The sequence below is a fragment of the Mesoplodon bidens genome, assembly GCF_964165515.1.
Source record: "Mesoplodon bidens genome assembly, chromosome: 6".
In the NCBI taxonomy this organism is placed as follows: domain Eukaryota; kingdom Metazoa; phylum Chordata; class Mammalia; order Artiodactyla; family Ziphiidae; genus Mesoplodon; species Mesoplodon bidens.
Genome location: NC_138162.1, coordinates 13,882,216 through 13,904,217, shown reverse-complemented (window position 1 = coordinate 13,904,217; position 22,002 = coordinate 13,882,216). Strand labels below are relative to the sequence as shown.

The window sequence follows — 22,002 nt, the reverse complement described above, 5'->3', positions numbered from 1 at the left end:
CTGCCCGGCGCAGACTCCCTTCCCCGAGTTTTGACTGGGCCAAAACGGCCCGGACTGCACCAATAGAGTTGCGGAGCTGCCGGACAGCGCGCGCTCGGGGGCTGCCAAGCCTCGCGAGAGCGGGGCTGACTAGAGTCGCTGGTGGTTACGGGGTCGCATCGCGGCGTCATGTTGGGCGCTGCTCAGTTGGTCCTGCCGTCCGACTCTCCGGCTGGTTTGCTTCTGTCCCACTGAGAACGAAGGCTGGGTAAATGCCCGGCAAGCGGAGTGGTGAGAATGAGGACTAGCCAAAGGTTGAACGGCCTTGGGGGCGGCCCCCTGGCTCTAAAACCAGGCTCTCGGCAGCGGCTATGATGGACGCCGCTGCGGCTTGGGCAGGGGCTTAGGCCGCCCGGGGCGGGGCGGAGGCGGTGGGCATTCTGCTCCCGGGCTAGACACGTATTAAGAGGAGCGGAGGGTCATGTCTTTGGAAGACGAGATGAAAATTCTCGAGAAGCTGGGAGAAGGGTTTGCGCACCCTTAAGCAAAACGAGGAGGCGGTCAGGACCAGCATGGAGAGTGTTTCACCCGTCTGCTCCTAGATGCTGTGCATTCCTCAGGAGGTAAACATCGAGAAGATGGAGACGAATTAATCTTTGGGGTCTAGGATTAGACCAAAGGAGGAGGGGGCAGCCTCTGACGCTGAAGGCCATCTGCAGCCCGGCCAAACGGGTTTACATGCAACTGGTGGAAACCACTGGCAAGGGCAACCCAGAGAAGTTTCATGCGAGCAAGGGATGGTTGGAGAAGTTTAGAAATCGCTATAGGCTGCTGAATTCGAGGTTGATAGGGAAGAACCGTTAAATACCCAGTCGGCACCCACGTATTCCAAGCAACTCCAGAAACTGATCAGAGTTAGTGGCTTTGTACCTCAGCAGGTCTTCACCGCCAAGCAGATGAGCCTGTTTTGGAAGTGCTTGCCTTCGCATACTTTTGGGGAAAAAGACAAAATTCCGGAAAGCTTAGAGGAAGCTAAGGACTGGATTTCTTTCATTTTTTGTGCCAGTGCCGCAGGTGACAAAACCATTGCTGCTTTATGAAGTAGCACCTGTTTCATGGAAAAAAATATAAAACGCCTTCCTATTTTCCGGCGATCACTAACAGTATCATTAACAGCTGCCCTCATTTTGGATTGGCTTCGTAATTGTTTTATTCATTGAACCTGGAGTTATTTAACAGAAAAAAATCTTGCCTTCAGAGTGTTGCTGTTTTTGGACAGAGGTCTCAGTCACCCAGACTCCATTCTTTGCTCATCCCAATGATGATATTGTGTTTCTCCATCTGGAGCGCAGTAGCTATTCTTAAGCCCTTGGATCAGGGTATAATTGAAGCATTCAGGAGGTAATACACCAAGCATATATTTGACTACTTTGCCGACTTTTTGAAAAAAAAAACCTTGCCTCACTTTGAAAGAAACATGGCAACAGTACAACTTTGCTGATGCTTTGGTAGTAATAAAAGAGGTGATGGACGATATAAAAACCAGCCTCTCTTAATAAAGCCTGGTGGAACCTTTGGGATGATGTTGTGAATGATTATGCAGGTTTCCCTAGAGCTAATGAAGATGCTGAAAAAAACCATAAAGTCTGAAAATGGATGGGCTTTAAATTCATCGATATTGATGAAAGTGAAATTAATAAGCTACTTAAGTTTCAAGCTTTGGCAATAACAGAGAGAGTCTATATCTGTAGATGAGGAAGAAGGCAAATCTCTGGAACCAGAGATAAAGTTGAGCTTAAGGAAACAATTCTGTCTTACACCAGGTGTCAGACCTCATTGAAGCTGCAATTGATATGGGTTCTTTACTGGATTGAAGTTTGACCTTTAAAAAAGATTTCAGTAAATTGTTGTATACCTATAAAGAGGCCCAGAAGAACCTTCAAAATAAAGCAAAGGAGATGAAGAAAGAGAAGGAAGACACAAACAATAAAGAGGAAGTAGTGTGGGTGAAAGAGATGGGTACAGAATCTGACTCTGAAGAGGATTCTGAGTCCATATCTGAATCCAGTAAGGAGGAGGAGAGAAAGAGGGTAAGAAGCCTCCAGAAGAAGAACTTATAATCTCAGGCAGTGACACTGAGGCTCTTACTAGATCTGAAGAATCTGCCAAGGCCATAAATGCAGAATTGGACTTTTGGAATCTAACCTTGGAATTGGACCTGAAGAGAGTAGAAGTGCCTCAGTTGAAATAAGAAGAGAATCCAGAAGCAGTTTCTTCCAAATAACAGTTCATCTCTTGCCATCCTTCCCCTGCTGCCCCAGCATCGCCTTCATCATGACCATCCTTAAAATCAACAAACATTTATTGAACATAATCTCTGTGGGATCCTGTGCTAAACTCTGGGACATCATCTCAGGATCTAAGGTAAAATGGTCATTAGCAGTGGCCTTTCTTATTAATGTAATAGATTTAAAAGATCATTGCCTTGATTTATTTTAGTGGACTTGGAATATAAAGGGGTTTTTTTTAGGATCACTCAGCCTCATTTTCTCTAACCCTGTTTTCTTCACACACGCTAAGTTTTTCAATCACAAATGGAGATTTTCTGAGTTAACCTTGTTTGGTAGTTGACATGAGACTACTTGCTCATGAAACGCTGACATGGTCTTACATTTTATAAAGCACTCTTATATTAATCTTCTCTGTTAATCCTCACTTTAGACCTATGAAGGAGGTATTAGCCCTTCCTTTACCAAAAAAACCCCAAAAAGCTCAGAGAGGTTAAGTTATTTGCCTGAGTTCACATAGCTATTGATGTAAATGATAGGACTAGGGCTACAGCTGACTTTGTTAGACACTTTGCCAGGAAGTGTATCAGGCCTTTAAGAATTTATAGTCCCAAGGAATGAGACAGACAGGTAAACAGGTAATTAAAATAAACACAGAGGCTGTGAACTGGCAGCCTGCAGGCCAATTTAGCTAACAGGTGTGTTTTGTTTCGTCTGCCCAGTTTAAAACAATTTTGAATTGGTTTTCAGCATTCCCCGCCTCCTTTGTTTAAGGTACTATTTACATACAATGCAATTCACCAATTTAAGTGTATAGTTTGTTGAATTTTTTAATGTTTGTGTAACCACTACCACAGTCAAGCTATAGAATAGTTTCCTTGGCTTAAAATTTACTTATGGCCTTGTGTATTCAATTTCTTCCCCTGAAGTGTCGTCATTTAAAAATTAAGATATTTCACATTAAAAAGCTGGATTAAAAAATTGGAAACCCTGACAACAGTGGACTCTGCATCCCCAAAGGGCAACAGTCAGTCCTTAGCTTGCTGCTTTTAAAGATTTGTTTAATAGTTGATGTTAAATGCTGCAACGGAAATGTGGACAAAGTGCCTTAGGGGAAAGAGAGGACTGTGGGGATTAACCTTGGGAAAGACTGCACAGAGCAGCTGGCCTGGAAAGACATGAGTTCACAGGGAGAGCAATCAGCAGCCAGAGTGTGTACTCTAAGCCAGAGAGGAAATCAGAAGGGAGATCCTGGGAGGAGGGAGTGATGTGTGGGGGACAGGAAAGGGAAGGCAGCCATGTGTGTGCTTCATTTATTTGGGTTTTTTTGGTGGGATGGTCCTCTACAGCGGTTCCCAACTTTTTTTTTTTTTTTTTTTGCGGTACGCGGGCCTCTCACTGTTGTGGCCTCTCCCGCTGCGGAGCACAGGCTCCGGACGCGCAGGCCCAGCGGCCATGGCTCACGGGCCCAGCCGCTCCGCGGCATATGGGATCCTCCCGGACCGGGTCACGTACCCGTGTCCCCTGCATCGGCAGGTGGACTCCCAACCACTGCGCCACCAGGGAAGCCCGGTCCCCAACTTTTTTGGCATCAGGGACCGTTTTCGTGGAAGACAGTTTTTTCCAAGGATGGGGGGGGTGGGGGGGAATGGTTTCGGGATGATTAAAGCGCATTCCATTTATCGTGCCCTGTATTTCTATTATTATTACATCAGCTCCACCTCAGATCATCAGGCATTAGATCCCGGGGGTTGGCGACCCCTGCAAAGTGGAAGAGTTTTGTGTATGTGTGTTTGTGTTTGGGCTGACGATTTTATATATCTAAGAAACTTAGGTCTTTTAATCTGTACATCTCTGGGGATTTTATGGGTTTTTTGTATGTGTATGTTAGAATGGGAAGGGAAAATTAGTATTTTTACTTTTGCAGGGGTTGGAGGTTTGCATATGGTGCTTGGGTTGTATGTTTCCAGAAGGAGAATTGCCCAGTGAAAAATTACTCCCTTTTCCCCCGCCCCCTCCACTATCTCCTTCCGGCCAGCCTTGCTGGGACCTGGCTGGGCAGTGGGGCAGGCAGCAGGTGGTAAGGGGAGAGGGCAGTTCAGGCCCTTCGTGCCCGCCCATCAGCCAGCAGCAACTCGGCCTCAGGCCACAGTTCCAATAGGCTGTGCTGCTAAATTACCAGCGACGCCATGGACAGGCTGGGCTCACGGTGCCCTTTGCCAGGCTGCCCGCGGCCCTCTGTCCTTTTATGCCTCTTGGTGAGTGTTCCACGCTACGATGCTATGAACCCTCTCACCTCTAAACCTCCAACCTGGGGATTGAGGGAAGAACGTGCATTTCTCTTTTACTCTTCCTGGGATTTTGAGCTGGGGGTGGGCAGGTAGTGGGTGGATGGTAAAAATCCTTGGAGGCACCACCCTGTGTCTTGGAGATTGTGGTGTGAATGTGAAGATTACCAGCACCTCTTTATGCCCTGCCTTGTGAGGAGGGACTGGGCTGTGTTTCCCTGCCAGGGTCCTTGGGGTGGTGAGGGGTGTCTGCTGGTGAGTTCTCATGTAAGGGTCACATGATAGGTTCTTTCCCTCTTTCCAGTGCAGTTACCATCTCATCTTTCTGGGGGCTTTGTTTTCTCATCTCTGAAGTATGTTAAAATTTAAAGTTGGCAGTGGCTAGAGTCCCTACAGTGGTGCTGGTGGTCGCAGTGGGCGGGGGATGAGTGGGGTGGGGTGCGGGGGTGGTGGAAGGGAGAGCTGTGTGGGAGGGCCACAAGCCTAAGGGTCTAGCCCAGCTTTGCTCCTCACTTTTTGGTGATTTCTTCCCCTCTCTGGCCCTTAATTAACTGGCACAAATCAGTGGCTCAACATTTTGGGGACATTTCTTGATTTTGTGTGTGTATGTGTGTGAGTGCAAGTCTGGATTTGCACCCAAGGAAAGTGTATAAACACAATGTCAATTTCAGAGCATTCACAGATTCCTTAAAACTAGATGGATTACAAATTTAGAACCACTGGGTGGTTTCTGAGGCCCCTTCTGCCTTAACACAGATAGTAAAGTCAACCATAATCTCTTAAAGGCTAGGCAAATAATGCAGGACGAAAAAAGAATGAAATAATTGAAAGGGTACATAAAATATTTTAAACGAATGTAAAATTAGAAAAGGTATATAGTAAAGACATATATATGAAAATGCTATAAACTTACAGTAAATCTTTTCCCGTTATAATGTTTCTGTTAGGGAATATGGTGATGTGTGTATTTTGCATTCATATAATATCACGTTCTAATATACTGTAGTCCACTTTTGTTTCCAAACCGACCTTTCATGCTTCTGATTCTTTGTTGATATGGTTCACAAACATTTCTCAAGCCCATACTCCTTGTCAGGCGGTTATAAAGTGCTGGGGATACAGAAATGTATGAGGCCAAAGAGCTCACGTCTAATGAGGGTGACATATGTAAACAACTGTCTGTATTTCAGTGTGATTGATGGTACAGTAGGATGTTAGGCAGCAGTCCTGACCTCTACCCACTAGATGCCAATGGCATCTCCTCCCCAGTCATGACAATCAAAATTGTCCCTAGATGTTGCCAGATGTCCCCTGGGGGGAAAAATTGCCCCAAGTTGAGAGGCGCTGGATTAAGTGAAGCTGAAATAAACCCACTGTATCAATTCCTAGTCGTGCTCCTTGCAGTTCAGAGAGCCCAGAAAAGGAGGCAGGAGTCTTGGATTTAAGTCTTGCTTCTGTCACAGAATTTCTGTCTGTTCTGCCTCAGTAACATTATCTGTTAAATGAAGGGTTGTCTTAGATAATACCCGAGGGCCCCAAGTACCTCTTAGTTTTTTGTTTTTTGGTTTTTTTTGGCGGTACGCGGGCCTCTCACTGCTGTGGCCTCTCCCGCTGCGGAGCACAGGCTCCGGACGCGCAGGCTCAGCGGCCATGGCTCACGGGCCCAGCTGCTCCGCGGCATGTGGGATCTTCCCGGACCGGGGCATGAACCCGTGTCCCCTGCATCGGCAGGCGGACTCTCAACCACTGCACCACCAGGGAAGCCTCCTCTTAGTATTTTTTGACTGTGAGTTCATACAAGAGTTTCAATACATTTTAGGTGAGTTTATCCTATTAGCCCTGTGTTACGCTGATAACTGCTGGCTGAAATGCCCTAGATCTTCCTTAGGAATGGTTTTTTTGGTTGAGGGACAGACCATTACTCCTTTTGTTTAGAGTCTGTACAGGAAGCCACCTTAGAGTCATGTAGTTGACCCCTTAGAGTTTTTTAGTTTGTCCGATTCTCTGCCAAAAGCTCTGTGGGTGACCCAAAAGCCCTACTTACTTCACAAGGCTATTTTGTCTCAATGTCAACATCTTGCTGGTGTACTAATTCACCAGTCTACAAGTTATTTCTTGAGAACCTGCTGTGTGCCGTGAACTGTCCTGGGGACACAGTGATGAGCAAACCACAGTCCCTTCCTTTATTGGATTAGTGATTATATTGTTTTTCCTATCTTGTTTGAACCCATGGCAGCTCTGAGGCAGGCAGCACAGATGTCATAATCTCCAGTTTCTAGATAACATTTATAGAAGGCAAAGGAAGTAACTTGTTGAAGACCACAGGCAGCGGTACTGGCACTAGGATTTAAATCCCGCTCTTTAGTGCCTTTAGATTTTTCCTATATAATCTAATTGAGTTGTCACCAAAAGCTTCATTGAAAAGCTGGGTTCTTTTTTTCTTGTGTGGTCACTGGTTTAGTTCAGAGGACTAGTGTGTTGGATTGGAGGTGTTGGAGGTAGTGGGAGGGAATGAGAAACCCACCCCAGACAGGCTTCTAGTCAAACTGAAGCTAAAGACATAAAAACGCTACTCAGGCCCTGCCAAGAAGTAGGAGCCAGGCAGGGCCGGGCAGTAACGTAGGAGTGGGAGGACAGAGGTTTATTTGAGAGAGATGTGAGCCCCTGGCTGGGAGGCAGGAGAAGCACGCTCTTGTTCAGTCTTGCCTGAGTCACAGCGGGACTCCTTGCAAGTTGCCTCTATCCCTATTAATGACTCCTTTGTATCCCCCCAGCACAGAACCCTGGAATAGAAGATGTCCTCCAGTTCTTTTCATTTCCTCTTATTTTAAAAGTTTGTCATTAAAAAAGCAAGAAAAATTATATCTTGACTGTCTTTTCCTCTCACAGTGTCACTGCCATTTTCTTAGCTCAAGATCTTAATGTCTTTTTCCTGGAACATTGTAATGGCCTTTTGAATAGACTGCCTTCTGGTCACTCCCCATCCTCCTTCAGCTTAATCATATTATTACTCTTCTACTTTAAAACCTGCAAAAGCACCTTATCACTTGAGTACGAACCCTACATTCCTTAGCCTGACCCTTTATAGTTCTAGCCAGTCTCATTTTCCTCCCAGTCTCTTGCCCACAGACTAAGACCCATGCAGACTAGATAGCTTATCTGTCCCTACATACCTCTTGAGTTTGTACGTATTATCATATCTCCCTCTTTTGTAATTCTGCTTATTATTTCAGTTCCAACTTAGACAGTACCTTCTTTTCAAAGCCTTTTCCTGTCCCCAACAGGTAGAGCCTTCCTCCTGGACCCTCCAGTTGTCTGTCACAGTAGCACAGGTCACATTGCTTTAGAATTAGCCTTCCTTTTCCACTAGACTCCCTGTAGCACCTGTCACATACACAATTGAACGAAGGTGAAATTAACTCCCTAAAACATCGACAGGTGTAAAACTTACCATTCATAATAATCTCCATAGGATGATAGTTCAGTGGATGCCGATTGGCGTTACCTCCAGTAGCAGTTTTGTACAGTAGGAATGGATTTCAAGTTATCCAGACTCAACTCCTAATCTTGGCTTCAGTTAAAAGCTGTGTGATTTTTTTTTTTGGCCACACTGCATGGCTTGTGGGATCCTAGTTCCCCTACCAGGGATTGAACCCGGCAGTGAAAGCGCCGAGTCCTAACCACTGGACCGCCTGGGAATTCCCAAAGCTGTGTGATTTTGAGCAAGTTTCTTGATTTTTGAGCCTCTATTTTTTTTCTTTTTTTTTTTTTTTTTACCATTTGTAAAATGCAGAGGCAAATAATCTAGACATGAAAACTTTAAGCACTAAAACTCAATACAGATCCCAGGAATTATTTTATGGATGGGAAATAGGGATGAAAATATGATGCTCAGCTTTGGTTCCAGTCTGCTTGAGCTGGCAAATAGTGAGTTGACCATGTCACTGCTGATCTGTGCTTCTCTTTTCCCACCGTGTAGATCCTGACTGCTTCTTTCCTGACATACTCCATGCTCAGGACCCTTAGCCAGCAGCTCCTTTCAGTTGTCACTGGCAGCTATGTCTCCGGCACTTACTCCATCGTTTTTGTCAACTGTCCCAACGAGCAGATTGCCAGAGATATTGCCAGGTATGGTGAAGGGGCTTAGGTGCTGCCCCAGGAGGCTTGGGAGCTACCAGGATGCTCCAGAGGGGGCACTCTGGGGGTACTTCTCTTGCTTTTGACAACCCCATCTGTCCAGTGATGAACTACACAGCTGTCTGCTTGGGGTGATGTGAGAAGCATGGCTGAATGACACTTAGATGGATCCTGCTGCTGGGCCTGAAAATGCTGAGTGGTGCATGGGGGCGTAAAAGTGATATGAGACCCAGAGAGAGAGATGGCTTGGGCAAGGTGTTAAGATAAGACAACAGTGGAACTCTGCAGGTTGAGAATTTAAGAGTCCTAATTCCCGACCCAGCTCTCTTTTTGGAGATAGTCTTTGCTCAGCCCCAGAGGTGCTCACCATGCCAAGAGCAGGAGGAGACCAATTCCAAGTATATGGCAGATTTCTAAAAGCAGCTGTGCTGTGGCGGAAGGAGCACTGGACTTGTAATCAGAACAGTTTGAATCTTGGCTCTGCCACTTGCTGTGTGACCTTGGGCAAGTTGCTTCCCTTCTCTAAACATTAGTTTTCTGAATTATAGACTAGGATAATGCCACCTACCTCACAGTGTTGTTGAGAGGATTATATGATATATGTACAGTCCTTATTCCAGTATCTCAAATGTAGTAGAAGCTCAAAAAATGTTTGTTGTATCTGAATTTCTACCCTTCACTTCTCTTTTAGTTTTTTAAATTTATTTTTCTTTTTTGGCCGCGCCTTGCGGCTTGCGGTATCTTAGTTCCCGGAACAGGGATAGAACCCAAGGCCACGGCAGTAAAAGCGCCGAATCCTAACCACTGGACTGCTAGGGAAGCTCCCCTGCCCTTCAGTCCTTTACAGCTGCAGCTTTGAAGAGGGTTAGTGGGGCTGAGGGGTAATGGATTTGGCTCCTGGCTCCCTTTCTTCTTGCTCTACAACTCAGCATTCTTGAAGTTTGATGATAGCTTAAGTTACAGTGTTTTATGTGTTGAATTCAGTCTTTGGGGGCACATAGCCTCCAAACTGATGGTCACAGGTTAACTTTGCATTTGATTCCATCTTTCCTGCCCCTAACCAGAATGTCTATTTTTTCCTTATTTACATTACTTTTGGAGAACAGCTCTTGTCTAAAAGAACATGTGATTACTCCAGAAATATGACCTAGTATTGTATTTAGCAGCTAGGAATTGAAATCCCTTCTGTGCTTCTGGTATACCCAGGATCTGGGCTGAACTCACTGGACCCCTGGATTAGCCACTCTGGGTCCTGTCAGGGAACAACTTCAGCTGACATCTGTGAGGTGTTGGGTATCAGGAGGAGAAGGATTCTTAGGCCTGGATTCTAAAGACAGTAGTTGAAAGGCCAGTGCAGGTAAATGGATCAGTACCAGCTTGGAGAGGGGTCTCTATTGTCTTTGCATCCAAGGTTGCTGATGAGAGGTCAGGAATGGGGTCTCATTCCTTCATAGGTAATGCTTTTTCTCCCTGGTTTTTCTCCTAGTTTTTAGGAGTTTCTCTTTGTCTTAATGTTCAAGTATTACTTTGTTAAATATAGTCTCTCTACTCTCTCTATTCTTTCTGCATCACGCTTTCCTGGAACTCCTTATAGATAGATGTTGAATTTGTTTTCTGTGACTGAACTTTATAGTTTTCTTTAGACTGAATTTTATAGTTTTCCTTTTCAAGATTTCAGATTGTTTTTAATAACCAACTGCTCTTGCTTTGTAATTGTTTGATCTTGTTTTATAAATGCAATAATCTTGCTTTATCGTTCTGTGGATAGTAATTATACTTATTTTATGCTTAATTTTCTTCCAGCTTTATTGAGATATAATTGACACATAACATTGTGTAAGTTGAAGGTATACAACATGATGATTTTATATGTGTATATATTAGAAAATGATTACGACAATAAGGTTAGTTAAACATCCATCATCTCAGTTACTTTTTTGTGTGATAAGAACTCTTTAAGATCTACTCTCCTAGCAATTTTCAAGTATACATAATTGTACTTATTTTAAAATCTTGGTTTCAGTTATCCTCATGTAAATTCTTTTGTTGTTGAATTTTAAGTCTCTCATGGTGTTGACTTTCCTCAAATACTTTGACCTCTCTCATCTTCTTAGCTATGCTTATGAGGAAGTGCAGAAACAAATGCAGGAATTGACCTTAGGTGGCACTCTGCAGTGTGTGTGGGGGGCATGTGGACATTCTGCTGGCTGGGGTACCCAAGTAACTGGTCTTCTGGGCATGCACTCTCCCTTTTGTCCTTGGCTGTCGCCAGCCATTAGGACAGTGTTTTGCCTTTTGTCCAAAATTCCCACGTTCACTGCTCTGCCTGTATCAAACATCCCATTACTGTTGCCTGGGCCATGGGAGATTTAGGGGGTCTCCCTGCTCCTGCTGTGGCATTCCAACTATTTACCTTGGTGGTTGCCTCCAAGTTCCTGCCTGCTCTGGTTCCCATTACATCTAGATTACAGACTGTTGCTTTCATTTTCTCTCCCCACTCTCCTGCCCCAAGTTCAAAAAGGCACATTTATTTACAAAGGAACAGTATAACTGTAATAAGGAACAAAGGAAATAAAATAACAGGCATACATATTTACATAGCAGGTGTAGGCAAAACTAAGAAGATTCTTGAAATACTTGTACAATGTAGGATTCAACAGTTAAAATCAGTTTCTAAGAATAATTTATCACCTCAAGAAGAATTTTTAGGATGGTCAACTTGTATGATTCAAACTATGGCTATGTTAATGAAAAAATTGTAATTTTATATTCTTCAAAATTCTCCAGGTTGCTGGAGGCCAAGAAAGCCAGATCACTGCCAATGTTTAAAAGATTCGGAGGCTCTTAAGTTAGGAAGTCCGCCTACATGCTCCCATGCATGTCTCAGCACTGCCTTTTTTCTTCAGGGCCTCCTCCTAGTTTCTAGTGCATAAAGCGTTCTCCTTACTGTGCTCTGGCACGGTGAAGAAGTGTTTTGTTGTTTCTGGTGTGGGGTGTAAGAGGGAGGTTGCAGTGTGTGTGCAGCCCACCGGCTGAGCTGGAAGTCTCACGTGGACTCTCCTGAGTGATGCGGCAGTGGAGCTCTCCCCTCAGCTCCTCCGTTCAGTATTTTTCATTAATGATTTGGGTAGAAGAGAGGCAAACAGGTTTCGCTTCCAGGATTTGTAGAAGGAGAGTAAGTGGGTACATGGTGGGGAGGGCCCCACAAATGTTAGCCGGCAGGAACCCCAGCTCTGCCTGCGGAACTAGTGCTGGGACGAGGTCTTTCAGCTCCAGTTTAGCGCTCTTTCTTCTTTAGGGCTCTTTGGCGTTCGGTCTGCTGCCTCTCAGTTCTGGTTCAGTTCCATTCTGGTTCCTGGCGGTGTTCTTAGGGCTCTTCATTGACAGATACATTCTAAACTGGAAAAGTCTCTTATTGGGGCTAGGGTGAAAACCTGAATGTTGAACCACGAGACCTGGATTCTAGTTTCCTTCTAGCTGCCAACACCACATATGACCTTAGACAAGTCTTCCTTCTCTGGGCTTTGATTTCATACGTAGGGAGAGGGAATTGGATTAGGCCAGGGTCACAGACAGAGATATCACAAGCAGGCAACTTAAGTGAGTGAAGTGGGCTGGGGTGTTGCGCTGAAGAATGACTGTAGTTAGCAACCCTTACTCGTCCCAGGTGTTGAGAGGGAGAACAGCGGAAACTGACTGACCCGAGAAGCATATGTTGTGCCTAGAGGGACTCGCCCCTGCTCAGCTCTAGCTAAACCTGACCTTGTAGGACTACAGGTCCAAAACGTTAGAAGATTCATTTTTTGGTGAGAAGCTAGGTAATGTGTATTTTTTTAATGTGAAATACCCTGACAGTAAATATTGGTAGCAAAATCAAGGTTTTTTTAAATGCCGTGAGAGCCAAACCATATATCTGGTCTGTGAGCCTCTAGTCTGTGAACTTTGCAGTTTCTGGAGACCCCAGAAGCTCTGTCTTCTGCTTTACTCAGATGAGCATAAGGGCATGAGCTTTCCGTCTGTGACTCACTGCTGGGCTTTAGTGTGTGTGTTTGTTTTTGTTTTTTGTTTGTTTGGCCACAGGAGCTTTTTGAATAACACAGTCCTCCATTACTTTACAGTCTTTTACCCAAGGACAGGTTGCTGTGATTACTCAGGAGTTCACACTACCAAAGAGATTGGAGGCCCGTGAGGCAATGGATTATTTTTTTCTAGAGGTTTAACTCACTCCCTGTGTTTGCGTGCCACCTTCAGAACCAATGAAGTGTAATTTCTCAGCAGATCATTTGATTGAGTGAGCAAGACTTGCAGCCGTTGCTTAAACAAATTTGTGCCGTGTGCCTCTCCTTACAGTCAGAGATTTATGTACCACCTGGAACTTTCCAAGGGAATGAGGGTGGTGGTAATACCACATTAAAGTGGAGCCTTAAATAGAGCACTGTTCAGCCTGGAGCTCAGGGGAAGAGAAAGTAGGTCAGTTCTCTTGGCAGCAGTCAAGGGAAGGAGAGATCAGTAAGCAGGGCTCAGATTAGGGTTATCTGGCAGGGGCCACACACTTCAGAGAACTGAGACCAGGCCCCCTTGGCTGACTGAGACCTGAGAGGGGGTTGTCAGGGCCTGCCTGATTCCGAGGGCTTGAGGTTTGATACTTGGGGACACTTCTTTGCATCGATGACTTGGTGGTGCTTTTGTTTCTATGACACTTGTACTAGTTCAGGCACTTTTTGTTGTGTTCACCAGGGCTCTGCACAGGAGTCAGGCTCTCAGAGCAGGAATTCCAACCTGTGGTCTGTCAAAGAAAGTCTTTAGAGGTCTGCAAAGGTGATGATGATTGTGCTCTTAGGGTTGTGGTAGGAACCTTCACAAAAATAAAAAGTGAAAAGAGCCTGTGTTTGCCAAAGACAAACATAGGATAGGAGGCCTTTTTTTGCTTTTCCTTGGAGTTATATCAGTTCCATGCGGTCACATGATATCTACAGACCAGAAACCCTGTCAGCCTAGTACATATCCGAGAGAGAAAGGGAGAAGAAGGTGACATAATAAAAGGAGTTTTCGGGTGGTGAAAAGAGTTGGAAACCACCGACTGAACCAGTCCTCTGATTGGACAGCAGCAGTCAGGTTGAGTGAGGGGGTCGTGCCTGTCTTGGATAGGTGCTCAAATACTTATTTCTGGAATGAAAGAAAGAGCTTGCATAAGGTCACACAGCCATCCTACTGCAGGGCTGGATTGGAATCCAGGTCTTTTTGTTCTCCATCCATTGCTAATAAATACCCATTCCCCAAGCAGACTAGGCCTGTCCTTTAAAACTGCCTTCCCATAGCTGCTTCCCTACTTCTCTCCCCACCCAGGGAAGGACTTAGAAACAACTCTGTCTTCAGAGGTTCTGTGCACAGTAGCTCTGAAACATGTTGGTTTGAGTTGGGAGGGGCACTCTAAATGGTTATCTATTTAGAATTAGGTTTCCGGAGTAGTTCCCAGGAGCTGCTGGACACTTGCCCCAGTAACTGTCACTCTCTCTTTGCTTTAGGGCTATACTGGATAAGAAGCTGACTGCCTCTGTGAACATCCTGCCTAAGGCATACTCACTGTGAGTTTGGCTGTGGCCAGTGGAAGGGTGTGGGAGTGCTAGGTCAGGTCCTGCCTGGTGGAAAGAGCACTGAACTAATGGGGAATTGTCAAAGAACAACTCAAAGGTGTTTAATTAATCAGTAGTTCACTGTCAGTCTCTGTTTAGAGGAAATCAACCAGTGGGTTTATGTCATTCAACAAAAGCAAAAACAGGCTGTGTTTAGAGAGGGGAGAAAAAAATCTACAGTTTAGGAACAGTGAATCTTGTCTGCACATTCTTTGTTTAAATCAATTAGCTTGCTTTTAGCAAAGAAGTCAAACTGGGCATTCCATCCCTGAGTAAGCCAACTAGGGATATCAAAGATTATAATTTACATTACTTTTGGATTCTCTGGAAAACTTTGAGAGTTTAGCATATGCGACAGGCTGTTTCTGTGTATTGTCTTCCTTTCATTTCATCAGCTCCTTTACTTAAGCCTGGTCTGCACCATTTACCTCATCAAAATATGTCAGTATCCCAGTACTGCAGGATTTGTCTTGTGCCTTAATCTCTCTCATCAGCCTGTTTCTCATCTCCTTCCTCCCCTGATGAGGGAGAGAGAGGGAGGGAGGGAGGGGGAGAGAGAGAGAGAGAGAGAGAGAGAGAGAGAGAGAGAGAGAGAGAGAGAAATGACGTCTACTCTAAAGGTCAGAACAGAAAAGTGCTATATAATGAAAGCTTTCCCCTGCCCAGCAGTGTCATTCCCTCAGTGTCTCACATCACCTATAGCTATGGTTCCCAAATTTGGCTATGCTTTAGATTCCTGAGCTCCCTCCTGGATCTACTCAATCAGTCTCCCTGAGGATGGGGCTTGAATCTGAATTTTTAGGAGGTTATGGAAGTGATTCACATAAAGCCAGTCTGGGAGCTACTGCTTTGGAGCTAGAGCAGAATTTTAGCCCCTCATGTGTTCATCCTTCCTTGTAATTCATCCTTTTACCACAGCTCTGTGAGATGAGGCCAGTGTCCTAAGTCATCTTAGATTTGCCCTGGGTCAGCATAGGCATGCTCAGGCCGAATTTCTTTCCCTTCCCATGATGCTGTTCTCGTACTCTTTTCTAAACATTGTCACTGACTTTGTTTTTAACTTTTGGACCTGTTTCCATATTTTATAAGGCTTACTTCCCTGAATCTTCCTGTGCTTTTTCATTTACCCATTGGTGGGCACTCAGCTTTGAGAGTCAGTGATACAGATAGCACCAGTCCAAAGGATGGGGAGGTGCCTGGAAGCCAAGAGTATGGGATGAGCATTGAAAAAGCTGGAGATGCCCAGTTTAGAGGAGAGAACATATAGGAGTTTCTGTAGGGCTGTCCTGAGGTGGTTCTTCATGTGGAAGTTGGGGAAAACAATTGGGTGGCAAATGTTGGCACACCATAAGAAAAACCATCTCACGTGAAAACCTTTCAGGAGATGGTGAGCCTCTCACCTCCAGGAAAGTTAAAGCAGGTGCTAGAAGCGTGCATTAGAATGTTTAGACTAGATGACCTGTAGTGCCTTGGCCAACTCTAGGCTTTTTAATATGGGCTTGGAAAGATTTTAAAGTTTCCACCTTAGTAAGTCACCTAATTGGGCCAGGTTTATTTCACTGAACTCATCTTGTAAGCATGATAATTTTTGTTGTTGTTGTTCTCTTCTCCAGGTACTATTGGAATGGAGAAATAGAAGAAGCCACTGAAATCCTGCTGGTGAGTGAGGATAGGGGGATGCGGCCTTGATAGGGAAAGAGTGAGAGCACGGTTCCAATTAAAAATTAGCAAAGATCAATTAACTGAGGTTCTTGCCCCACATAAGATGCCCTAGGTTCATTTGTAAGCTACTAACAGGGCCTGGGGACCCGGAGGAATGCTGTCTCCTAAACAGCCAGATGAATGAGCAGCTGCAGAGCTGGGTCTGAGCTCCTGAAGCAGTGATTTTTTTTTTCTTTTACAGTTAATAAAGACAAAGACTTCCAAGGTCCATATGCTGTCCAGCTACATCAGGTAATAGTGCAATCTCTTCCCATCTGGGACATGCTGGGAACTAAGTGAAATGAGCTTGAGAAGTAGGAGACCTAGAGCTTAGTCACCAGCCTCCCATGTGACCCTGGGTATGGCCCTGTCCCTCAGACTCTCCATCTGTAAAGTGAGTGAGTTTTAAACCAGCGGTTCTCAAAATTTTGGTCTCAGGACCCCTTTACACTTTTAAAAATTATTAAGGACCCAAAGACCTTTGTTTATGTGGGTTATATCAAAGTTTACTGTATTAGAAATTAAAGCTGAGAAGTTTTTAAAATATGTATTTTTAGTTCATTTAAATTAACAGTAATAGAACAATTACATAGTAACATAAATACAGGCATACCTCAGACAGATTTGGTTCCAGACCACTGCAATAAAGTGAATCTTATGATTTTTTTTTTGGTTTCCCAGTGCATATAAAAGTTATGTCTAACTTATACTGCAGTGTATTAAGTGTATTAATAGCGTTATGTCTAAGAAAACAATGTACATACCTTAATTTAAAAATACAAAACAAAAAACAATTATAGTAACATCAAAGATCACTGAAGACATCACCATAACAAATATAATAATCATGAAAAAGTTTGAAATTTTGCAAGAATTAGCAGAATGTGTCACAGAGACACAAAGTGAGCAAATGTAGCATCAATAGACTTGCTTGATGCAGGGTTGCCACAAACCTTCAATTTCTAAAAAAAACACAGTATCTGTAATAAAGTGTAGTGCAATAAAACAGGGTATGCTAGTAATGTATTTTTATGGAAAGTAACCATATTTTCCAAAAAACAAAAAAGTGAGAAGAATGGCATCATTTTACATTTTTGCAAAATCTGGCTTAATAAGAGAGCTGGATCTTGTCAAAAGCATCTTTAAGTGTTGGGACACTTTTAAGCTCACGATGATAAATTCAGGTTTTCCAAACTTCTGATTTTTGCTTAAAAACATGAATTTTTTAAAATTTACAATATTGTGTTTAATTTCTGCTGTATAGCAAAGTGACTCATTTATTTATATATATATATATATATATATATATATTCTTTTTCATATTCTTCTCCATTATGGTTTATCAAAGGATAGGGAATATAGTTCCCTGTGCTATACGGTAGGACCTTGTTGTTTACCCATCCTATATATAATAGTTTGCATCTGCTAATCCCAGACTCCCAGTCCTTCCCTCCCCAACCCCCAAAACATGAATTTTTTGATTGGCATTAAATGATATAAATTGTCTTCGTTTTGAGTGATGGGCCCACTTTGTTCATATTTGAGAAAATGTCTACCTAATACTCAAACCTGAGTAACCTTAATTTGTAAAACTGACAAATGATGGTTACTCAGGCTTGAAAGTAAAAATGGTATTCTTTGGGAAAAGTCTAGCTTGTGTCTCAGTCAGACAAGTTTAAGACACCATTGAACTTAGGTATATAGCAGAAGTGCTTTATGTATGCTTCCCATTCTGTCACACAGAATATTAAAAAGGCACACTCAAGGGTCAAACTTTAATAAAAATAGTAATTTTTACCACATTATCAAGAATGTTCTTAAGTGAATTTGACTTTTTTAAAATGCAAGTATTGTGGTGGTGAAGAATACAGTGATAGCTAGTACAGTTTGGTGCCGTTGTCTTGATGCATGCTAAGGTGCCACCAGTTTTACCCATCATTGCTTTTGTACCATCAGTGCAAATGTCAACATAAGTGAAAAGATAAATAACAGTATTACTATGAAAATAGTTTTGGCCTCATGGACCTCCTGAAAGAGGCTTGGAGTTCCCCAGGGGTCAGTGGACTCCACTTGAGAACCACTGGTGTAAATCCTTATTTATCATTCAGAGTGTAGTTTTGTAATAATTGGCATCACCTGGAATCTTGCCATAAATGCAGAATCTCACACTCACCCCAAACCTACTGAATCAAACTACAGTTTAACAAGATCCCCAGGTGATTCCTATGCACAGTAAAAGCTTGAGATTCTCTGGTCTAAACCAGTGATTTTTGATGTTGGCTACATATTATAATCACATGGAGACTTTTTCAAATTACCAAGTTGGGCTCCACCTCAGATTCTGACCTAATTCATCTGGAATGGGGATCAAATATGGTGTTCTTCAAAGCACCCAAGTTGACTCTCCTTGCAGCCAGGATGCAAGTCACCTGTCTGGATGATAAAACCCTTTCCTTTCACATCTTAGGGAACCAGGCAGGATTCTATGGTTATATGGCTATACTGGGTCTCAGATCTATTGGTAGAGAAGGCCCTCCTGTTACTGCCTTAGCGCAGGTGTGGAAATAGGGCATCTTTGGTAGAACCAGTGCTGTTGAGAAATTACAGCCTGACTGGTGAAAGACAGCTTCAGGGTTAAGACAGTGAACCCCAGAGCTTGACCTCCAGCGTCAAATCCTGGCTCCTCCGCTTGCTGGTTGTAGCATAAGTGCATGCAAATTACTTTCTGTGCCTCAGTTGACCCATCTATAAAATGGGGACTATACTAGTACCTTGGGTTGTTAATGCATATTGGAAAGAATTTATGTCAAGTATACACATGAATTGCTGTATCAGTGACAGCTCTTTATACTAAAGTGTTATTAAAATGTCTTATACTGAATGCTATTCAGACATACATACACTGAATTCTGTATGTCTGCTTATAAAAACACATACACTGGTCTAGGTATCCATGAAATAAGAAAATTCATTTTTCTCAGGCATTAGATAAAATTACCCAGCTTACTGCTAATGTTTAAGCACCTATACATACACATGTTGTGATTTAGTAAGCATCCTATCTCATGAGAACTTTACAGTGCCTAACTCAGCAAAAAAGAAGCAGAGAATTATTACTCCTGTGTGACAGATGGGACCAAGGCCCAAGGCCTTATGTTTATTCAGTTTGGAAAGTGAAGAGAACTGGCATTTTGTGCCAGGACTAGGTGAAAGAAATGGGGAAAAGGGAGAGATTGCTGTGGGTTTGGATAGTCAAGGAAGATCCCTGGGGAAAGGTCAGTGGTTGAGTTGAGCCTTGAGGAACAGAGAGGCTTTTGATTTATCAGCAGGAACAGGGAGAACTTTCTAGGTGGAGAAGAGAATACAGAGGTACAGGGGAAGGGGGAGTTGTTTGGGGAAGGCACAGTGATGAGTGGAGGATAGTAATAAAAACAGTAGCTAACATTTACTGAATGCATACAGCGCCAGTGTACCACGTATGTGCCTTATATACCTTGTCTCATTTAATCCTCAGCAATCCAGTCACATAGGTACTATTTTTATCCCCTTTTGCAGGGCCTTTAGGGAAATTAAGTGATTTGTCCATGCTTACATAGCTAGTAAGTGGCAGGCTTAGAATTTGAGCCCACGTCTGTGAGACTCTAAAGCCATCCGGCCTGACTCATCACTTGGTGACGGATGGGTAACAGGCGTAGGAGTGGTGGGCTGTGGGGCTGGAGCAGTGGGCTGCAGGCATATTGCAGAGGGCCTCAAGTGAGCTGCCCAGTTGGGTTTTACTGCATAGGCTGACTAATCCTGGTCACTCACAGAGCTCTGCTTTCTTTCCAAAGGTTGGTGCATCCTTTTGAAATCCCAGAGGTCTTCAGTCTTCCCATGGACCAAGGAGATGTGCACTATTTAAAGTGGCTGGAGGAGGGCATGGAGGAGGAATGAGTGCCTCCTGTCGGCTGACTCTGACCTTCCTCAGCTGTTCTCTGGGGGAGGGAAGGCTTCCTCTGCCCCCTTGCATCTCTGGATTCCATGCTTTTGTCAGCACAGAGGAGTTAAGTAACCTGTGGAGGGTGAAGGTCCAAGGCTTCTGAGGCTGGAAGAGGACACTGGGCCAGTCAGGCCAAGCAGGAACCCAGTGGATCTTGTCTCTGAGGGCATCATGCGTAAAGGTGGCTGGGGGTGGGAGGGCGAGGGTGATTGTGTATGGGGACCAAGGGGAGGCGGCAGGGAGGGTGAGGTTTGTCATCTACGTTCACTGAGCCTATATTGAGCGCCTAGTATGTTATTACTCTCCTGCCTCTCATGAGGAATGGACCTCTTGACCTGTCACCCAGAAGTGTGTGGGGTGAATACCACCTAGGGGAAATGGAAGTGCTTAATGTGAAAGCATGAATTGCTAATGGTAGAATTTCAGGGACAAGCAGGACTTTATTTCTTCTGGCTAAAGATGGTGTTTGTTATTCCTGAGTCCTGAGGAAGTGGGACTAGGAGTGGGCTTCCTGAGTGCACGTAGGACTAGGGGAGTATTAGGGCTTAGACACAGCCTCACGGGTTGGGAGTAGGTCTTGACTCTTTCCTAGCCCGAAGGGGCAGGCGTCAGAAGGTTCTGGTGCCTTGCTCAGTGGAGACATGGGTTCTGAGCCCACCATACTAACCTCTGCACTAGAGCATTGAAACAGCATCCTGAAGTCGGAAGAACCCAGGGGGACTGCTAGACAAGTGCTTTTCAGACTTGCTCCACAGGACCTCAGGGGTTCACAGAAGGCACCCTGGGGGCTACTCATACTTCAACCAGTGCAACTGTGCTTTTATTATTTTTATGTATTGAGCTAAGTTTCTGTTGTTAAAAGTTTGTAAACCAGTGGCCTAAGCCAGTCTCCATTTTATAGGAAAGGAAACTGAACTGCAGTGAGGTCCAGAAAGTGGGTGGCATGTTGAGTTACAGACGGGATAGCCAAGGCTGCTCACTCTGTCTGGTGCTCTCCTAAACCTGCTCCACAGGTGTCTTCTCCACAGGGAAGATCGCTGTGGGGTGAGAAGAGAGACCTGATCTAGGCTGCTTCCATGGCTCTGTCACAAGGTGACTCCACTCTGGGGACACTATGGGCAGTTTGGGTGGGAGTCCACAGACATCTGCGGTATCCTAGGTCTTCCTTCTCAAGAGGGAAGGGTGTGTGGGAAGGTTGTTGCCAGGCTCTGGTTCTGACACCTTCTGTGCTTCTTGGACCTTAGTTCCTCCAGATATAAAATGAGGGAGGATCTGCAAGGACCCTTCCATGAAGACCTCGTAGCGCCTTCAGGCTGAGCCCCTTCCAGAGGTCCAGAGGATCCTGTCTGTGATAGTAGGGAGTTTGGTGGGCTGCCTCAGGAGAAGAAAGAAAATGATAATGGTGATGTCCTTTTTTTTACGACAGATGTTTCTGGTGCATGTGAAAATCTTGTGTAAAGTAAACCCTACCGAAAATGTACTGGGGACCCCAAATGGACTGTCCATATTGCTTTCACGATAAAGTCAATTACTTGGTCTGGATTTCAAGGCCCTTCGGAGCCTTGCCTCAACTCAGTTTTCCATCCTCACCTACTCTGGCATGTAGGTGCTCCAGTATGCTGTGAAGTTACTCCTGTGTTCAGGCCACCCCCTCTGCCTGATCACCCTTCTGCATGAGTGCTTAAGAAGTCTCCTTGGCAAGGCCTGGCATCCCTGGTTGGAAGGAATCTCCCCTGCCTTGATGTCCTGTTATCCTTGTGCGTCACAGTCAGTCTCCTGTTTCTAGATTGTGAGCTGCTCGAGGTGAGGGATATGTTTGAATCCATTTGGTCTCTTGCACTGGGTTTGGCAGATATTTCCTGAATTGATGTTTCAAGGATTTGAATAGCTAAAGCTTTCTTTATGGTCCACAATTACTTCCTAATTTATGGAGTCGGCAAAATCCAACTTGTTTTCCTTCAACTTTTTTTAGGTGGGACTAATTCCCAAGGAGGTTT

At 44.3% G+C, this 22,002-nt stretch overlaps 1 protein-coding gene across 4 annotated transcripts; it reads left to right on the top strand.

Moving 5' to 3' along the window:
- Positions 1 to 87: 87 nt before the first annotated feature.
- LOC308618639 (protein CutA homolog) lies at positions 88 to 21,547 on the top strand. Of its 4 annotated transcripts, none has more exons than XM_081236781.1 (7): positions 88 to 2,403; positions 8,535 to 8,683; positions 14,218 to 14,277; positions 15,939 to 15,984; positions 16,229 to 16,278; positions 21,019 to 21,097; positions 21,250 to 21,547. In XM_081236781.1, exons 1-6 carry the CDS (start codon positions 2,314 to 2,316, stop codon positions 21,065 to 21,067), a joined length of 444 nt encoding a protein of 147 aa, XP_081092907.1. In that variant the 5' UTR covers positions 88 to 2,313; the 3' UTR covers positions 21,068 to 21,097; positions 21,250 to 21,547. The 4 variants fall into 4 exon arrangements, with proteins under 4 accessions (XP_081092907.1, XP_081092904.1, XP_081092906.1 ...); XM_081236778.1 differs by adding an exon at positions 19,857 to 20,186 and having other exon boundaries at positions 21,019 to 21,547; XM_081236779.1 differs by lacking the exon at positions 88 to 2,403 and adding exons at positions 3,027 to 4,525; positions 19,857 to 20,186 and having other exon boundaries at positions 21,019 to 21,547.
- The last annotated feature ends 455 nt before the right edge of the window (positions 21,548 to 22,002 follow it).

Bases quoted from the DNA above. Each gene is read 5' to 3' on its own strand.
- LOC308618639 (XM_081236778.1), top strand. From the start codon at position 2,314: ATGACCATCCTTAAAATCAACAAACATTTATTGAACATAATCTCTGTG. The intron at 2,404-8,534 runs GTAAAATGGTCA...CCCACCGTGTAG, and splicing joins ACATCATCTCAGGATCTAAG to ATCCTGACTGCTTCTTTCCT. The intron at 14,278-15,938 runs GTGAGTTTGGCT...TCTCTTCTCCAG, and splicing joins CTGCCTAAGGCATACTCACT to GTACTATTGGAATGGAGAAA.